This window comes from Pleurodeles waltl, chromosome 3_1, assembly GCF_031143425.1.
Source record: "Pleurodeles waltl isolate 20211129_DDA chromosome 3_1, aPleWal1.hap1.20221129, whole genome shotgun sequence".
Taxonomy (NCBI): Eukaryota; Metazoa; Chordata; class Amphibia; order Caudata; family Salamandridae; genus Pleurodeles; species Pleurodeles waltl.
Genome location: NC_090440.1, coordinates 393,899,276 through 393,905,947, shown reverse-complemented (window position 1 = coordinate 393,905,947; position 6,672 = coordinate 393,899,276). Strand labels below are relative to the sequence as shown.

The following is a 6,672-nucleotide window of genomic DNA, read 5'->3' as shown; positions in this document are numbered from 1 at the left end:
CTTACTTAAAGGGGCTTTCAGCCAGCTCTCTTCATCCATTGTTTTTTTGTTGTGAAATTGTGCTTCTGCAGACTACAGCATACAGCATGGGGCAATGGGTCAACCAAATTAAGCCACTATTTAACTTCACTTTGAGGGACTGCATTTTGCTGTTTCAAAAGGAGAACATCCACACACAATGTAGTTACCTTCAATGCCAGTGTTTTTGTTTTTACTTTATAATTACTGTAGTGTTGCCTTTGTGCTCCAAGCCTGATGTGTTAGCAGGTTACTTTTGACGTAGCCAAGGCGCATTGCAGGCTTAAACATTCCTGTCCCCTGGCAATGGTGTTGTAAATTGCTTTTGGAGTTGCTTTTGTTTATCTGACTACTTTTATTTCACATCATACCAGACTGTGCCCATTTGAAGTGTTCTGTATTAAGATATGCATTCTTTCTTTCTTTTGTTCATTCTCTTTCCTTCTTTTATTCTTTCTTTCCTTATTCTTTTGCTGTTCTTTTTTCCTCCTTAATTTCATGCATTCTTTCTTTCTTTCTTTCCTCCTTTCTTTCTTTTTCTTTCTTTCTTTCTTTCTTTCTTTCATTCTTTCTTTCTTTCTTTCTTTCTTTCTTTCTTTCTTTCATTCTTTCTTTCTTTCTTTCTTTCTTTCTTTCTTTCTTTCTTTCTTTCTTTCTTTCTTTCTTTCCTTCAAGAGGCTAGCATCCAATACCAGACAAATTAGCTTTTTTAGGTCTGGTCTGTGTTAGCCAAAACCTTTTCTTTTTACTAAAACAATGTAAGTAATATAGGGCCTGATTTAGAGTTTGGTGGACAGGTTACTCCATCACAAAAGTGATGGCTATCCTGTCCACCATATTAATATCTCCCTAGGCTGTAACGGGATCATAATATATGGCTGAGAAATCCATCATGTTTGTGAAGGAGTAACCCCCTCAACCAAACCCTAAATCAGGCCCATAGTTACTTATAGGTCTCTTGTTGCGTAATTCACATCTGTCAAGGGTCAATGAGTCAATCCACTATAGGCATTGGTTGGCTTTACTACTAATCACACCATGCCTACCTTTAAGAGGAATCACATCCAGACACAAAGTAGTTCCCTTCATGAGGCGCTATGGTAATGCTTGCTTTTTTGACACCAGGAAACATTTTTGCCTCCAACCAATGTTTTATTTTACATTAATGAGGGCCCATCAGCTTCTCAAATAATAATGTTTTGCAAAAACCATGAAAAAAACCCACAAATTGCCAAAATACTGGCAGTCAGTGCCAGACATATTGGCTTTGCCAATGCTTATGTTTTTTTTTTTTTTAACTGCTGCAGACAACCATGTCTTCTTAGAGGGTCAGAGGTCAACCCAACCACCCACATCCTGTGCAATGCAAATATCTCTAAATCTTTCTGCAATATGAAAGTGACCTAGGAGTGCAAAATGTGGACAAAGTGCCTCCTGTGCTCCCTTCAACAGTGGTAATCTAGCCCCAGGATTACTGGGGTTATGTGTAATTTTGTGTGTATTTGTCATTATTAAGAATGACCGGCACCTCAGGTAAAGAAAATCTGCAAGTTAATTCTGAAAAACAAACTATGCATGTATTGCTTACATGTTAAATAAAAAATGTACAGTCTGTATAGTAAATGTATAGTTTATTTAAAGCAAATGCTCCCTGTGTGATATTTTTTTTACTTTACTGAAAAAGTTAATAAATCATACACTCCTCACAATTTATATATCTTTTTCAATCAGTCATATTTGATGTTCCGTACCATGACATTTACTACAAATGTATTTTTCTACCTGTGATTCTGATCAGAGCTCCTTTGACATCTTTGTTTCTAAGACTGTAGATCAAGGGATTTAACATTGGAGTCACTACACTATAAAAGAGAGTAGCCATTTTGTCCTGATGCAGTGAGTGGCTTGAACCGGGTCTCATGTACATAAAAATTATTGTGCCATAGAATAAAGAAACAACAGTGATATGGGAGGCACAGGTTGAGAAGACTTTTTGCCTCCCATCCGCCGAGTGGATTTTCAGGATGGTGGATATGATGCGAATATAAGTAATTAGGATTAGGAAAAAAGGGATCATCACCACCACTATTGCACAGAGAAATATTACGGTCTTGTTCATTGTGGCATCAGTGCATGCCATGCCCAGCACAGCCGGCACTTCGCAGAAGAAATGGTCAATTTTGTTTGGACCACAGTAGGTCAACTGCAATGCAAAAACAGTGTGGATTAATGAATTTATAGTACCACCAAACCAGGAACACGCTGCCAACTTAATGCACACTGTCCTGTTCATGATGTTGGTGTAATGCAGTGGTTTACATATGGCTACGTAGCGATCATAGGCCATTGATAACAGAAGATAACACTCTGTCCCACCTAATGAAAGATGAATGTACAATTGTGTCATACATGCATTGAATGAAATACTCTTTTTCTCCACTAGGAAGTTTTCCAGCATTTTTGGGACAATGCTTGATGTGTACCAGATATCCAGAAAGGACAAGTTGCTTATGAAAAAGTACATAGGGGTTTGAAGATGGTGATCCATTCTGCTTAACAGGATGATTAGAGTATTTCCAATCAGAGTTATCATGTAGATGATCAAGAATATCACGAAGAGAACAATTTGTATTTTGGAGTGGTTAGAAAATCCAAGCAGAATAAATTCAATCACAGCTGTTTGATTCTGCCCTTCCATTGTATTCTGAATTCTTGATCTGGTGAGATAAAATTAAAAAGATGTTTTAATTGAACCTGAATGGATCACTGTCCTGAAAGATAAAACAGACATCTAGTTTGTGCAGAATGGTTTAATAAAGCTTTACTTCCTTAAATGTTTAGCTAGAGGCAACATAAATATTCTGAATAGGAGAATACAGATTTTGATCAGAGTATTAAAATAACAGGTGAAACTCTACCCTTTTATCTTGACTGTTGTACCATTTGTCATCAATTAGGTCTGCACTTTATTACTCTATAGGCAAACGTAATTGTTGTTCTATTACAGTTACCCACAATCCCATTCAGTACTCTGAAAAATGGTCCTGCAGACGTCAACCTTTCACTGTTCTGTCACCCAGCTCGAGGAGCAGCACCGGCTTATAGGATTGTACATTTAACTGGTTATTTCATATTGTACCTTACAACACAGCATAAGGGCATTTATTGAGTGATGGGGAGCAATAACACTGAACACCTTCCAATGTAACTATAGTTCTAATTTTGTGCAACAGCCAGCACATGTTTCACTGTACTAAATAAATTCTTCTGGAAGCTTAAATATTAAGAAGAAGAAACTATTTGCACGTTTTCCAAGCCAAAAAGCCGTCTAATTATAGCCGAACACAGCAAGGCAATCAAGAATTGTTGAATTAGGTCAAATGCTGAGTTTAACGGAAGAAACAATAATATCAGTCGATCAAAAAACACTTTGACTTTTACAGGGATCTCGTATCCCAGATTAAGCACTGATCCGTAGATATAGTATTTTTTACACTGAACTTAATATTTGTCTTCAAAGTCATTTAATCTTCAGTATCCCCCATGATGCGTCTAATGTAGTAACGCTGATAGATAGGATCTACCGGTTCACCCAGCTCCGTACAGTATTCGACGAGTCGTGCCAATTCATAATTTATAGATTTCAATTAACATCTTGGATTAGTACAGTATTTTTCCTCGTATAATGCCCTCTTTATGGAGCCAGATGAAATCCATTAACCTTTTTGTTTGCAAACGTGCTTTTCAACGTATTAATAACGCATACGTTTTCTTGTTTCTGCTAAGAGATATTTTGTGGTGTATTTTCCCCTAAAGCAATCTGTAGGCTAAACGACAAATAGGGAACATCTGTCAAAGGGTGCTTTTGCCTGATGAATTCTACCATATCTCTTTTGCTAACTCAGTAAAGCCTCAGTCCTTCTTCCCCGGCCTTCACAGTGACTTCTGCTTTGGATATGACCTTGTAGTGGAAGAGGTGTAATTGACAAGAAATGAGGGCAGAATTGGAAGTAGGTATGGTGCTTAGATAGCCCCAAACCCAATCTGTTGGGATGTGAGAATGCGACATTGCTGATAAGGGTGTGAATAAGCCACCCTAGCAAGAGGGCAGGACTGGTGCCTTTACGATTTGAATGTTACAGTAATATTCTTATAGATGTTGTCATAAAAATATGCAAGCTGTGAAAATACATCACAAATCAATTTTAGATAGAGGTGTCTTTAGAACCTGGAGGGGCGTAAAAGTTAATTGTTAAATTGTCTTTGGATTCACCTGCCAAGCTGTGCTGTGATGGATGAGCTGAAATGGATGGAGAAAGGGCTCCTGTTAAACAGCCCCCGCCCACCCACACCCAATGCAGACTCAGACAAACACGCTCTCTCACACAGACATGGACACACACACACACACTCTCTCTTTGTCTGTAGTAGTGTAATTGGGGGCTGACAGATACGGTAACTACCAGGAAAAGGGCAAAAGGCACAGGAACATGCATGACAGCTAGACTAAGAGTCCTCACTAGTACTGCGTGAGTTTGCGAGTCCGCCAGCTCAAAAGAGTGCAATATCTGTGAAAGTCTGCAACTGCAGTAACTCCTCCTTAGTCCCTTGCAACTTGAGCCAGCAAGTAATACATAGGTATGGGTAGAGCCTACACCCCAGAGCCAGTGTACTCAGCTCCTAGCTCCTGATACTAGTTGGCACTTTGCTGATCCTGCCCTTGGTTACAGCAGTGAGTTCTCTAAGCAGGCAAGATTCAATTTACTAAAACCCAGTCATGTTCCACATGTGACATAACCACCATGGCTTGTGCTATAAGGGTGACAGAGACCCTCTCCTTGTACATATGTAGTTACACCTCTCCCAAAAAACACGTGCTCAGACAACTAATTTAAAATCATGATGCAAACATTTGTGCTGCTTAGCTGCTTTTGTATTCTAACCATGCTTTTCTCCTCCCATGAATGGTGGGGCTGCACCCCTCAGCCCATAGACATAGATACCACCCACCAGAGATTTTAGAAGAGCTTAGAAAGAGGCCCAGACCCATGCATAGAAGGAAGGAGAGCTTGTATCTTTTGCCCAATATCCTGTTGAACTGTAGGTAGTCACCAGCCTGGTCATATCATTTCCCTTACCCGTTGGCACAGCAGATAATCCAGCCTGCTGTCAGTGCCCTGTTTGTCTTGATGCTTCAAATCATGTGTTCTGTGCCTGATAGCTGTGAAGTCCTCTAGGGCTAATGAAAAAGGTTGATGAACCCAGAAACCACATAGGAACCTTGAGAGTGGATGTTATTCATTCATTCCTCAATGATGTTTCAGCCTCCGGATATCTCTAAGAAAGGATTGGTGGCTTCATTGACATGTAAATAGGTGTGGGTGTCATCGTCATCACCATAAGAGTGGTATCTGAGTCCCGATTTTTTCCAGTCTATTTCTTGAAAATCAGCTCAACCATGTTGCAAATGGCTAGGCACAGAAGAGAGCCTTGAGGGTTGTAACATGGAATAAGAATAATGCCAGAGATAAGAGCCAAGCCTGACAGGGAAGATTTTAACCACTTGAGGACAGTGGAGGGATTTAAAGGCAGCAGAGTGAACAATCATGTTCAAAATTGCTGACAGAATAATGGGAATGAGGAGGGTACCCACATCAGATCTGGCTATACTGTCATCACAGATGACAAATGGAATAGTTTCAGCTCAGTCATTAAGGCAGTGTCTGGATTAACAGGAATCTAGGATATGATTAAGTATTGGTTGGCCTGAAGTTGGACCAGCCACCCATTTCTTGAAGATTATCAACATTATGGGGAGCCAGCTAGCAGATCTGTTGGTGGATAAGACCAAGTTGTCTTAAGAGGATTTCTTGAGCAATCGGATGCAAATTGTGTCTCGGAGATATTGGGACCACACTATCAGTTACTAGATAATTAAGGAATTGCTTATAAGGACAAATAATCAAGCCAAGATATGGGCAAATTAGTTGGCAAAGAGTGAGAGAGTGGCTTTTTCAAAGAGGGGGAATTAACATAGCAGTATACCCTTGCCCAGTTCTTCAAAAATATTGGTCATAAGTGATTACTTCATTGGAAGAGTGTCACTAGTTTCACAACAGTGCTTGTCTATTACTAAAAAAACGAAAATGTTTTTCTTATAGTCTTAAATATGTCATTTCGCAATATCCTCTGAGTACTATTTGGCTTACGCGTATAAATTCTCAGTTGGTATAGGTTTGTGTATGATGTTGCATGAGAACTATAATATGATAAGTTCACAGTGTCCTATGTTTGTGGTAATGGTGATATGTGTGGTCTCAATAGTGGTGCATTACATATGTCTGACCATCTACATGAATGTCTCTCTGAAATGTGCATTAGATTGACACCTACATCTCCCGCTGATCGTTTTCAACCACAGTCTTCTGTCCTTCGGCAACTGCATCCAACATCCCTTTGAGGTGACTATGGTGGTGCTCAATAAATGTCACCTCTTAGGCAGTATTTTCTGTCCTTTTTTTCTTAACTTTTCCTAATATTGTCTATAGGTCTGGGCAGAGAATCACACCTCCCCTCATCATTGTCCATCTATTCTGGAAAATTCGGTCTGCATGTCTTGTATCTATGCCTTCTTATACTGTTCATCCCTGCCAT

General features: G+C 39.5%; 1 protein-coding gene across 1 annotated transcript in view; it reads right to left on the bottom strand.

The window, feature by feature from the left end:
* Positions 1 to 1,690: 1,690 nt before the first annotated feature.
* The window catches only part of LOC138283202 (olfactory receptor 2G3-like), a 96,468-nt gene continuing 91,486 nt past the window's right edge, over positions 1,691 to 6,672 (bottom strand). Inside the window, exon 2 of the mRNA XM_069221255.1 lies at positions 1,691 to 2,735. Within this exon, the coding sequence (XP_069077356.1) occupies positions 1,781 to 2,735 (955 nt within the window). The 3' untranslated portion in view covers positions 1,691 to 1,780. The remainder of the gene's footprint in view (positions 2,736 to 6,672) is intronic.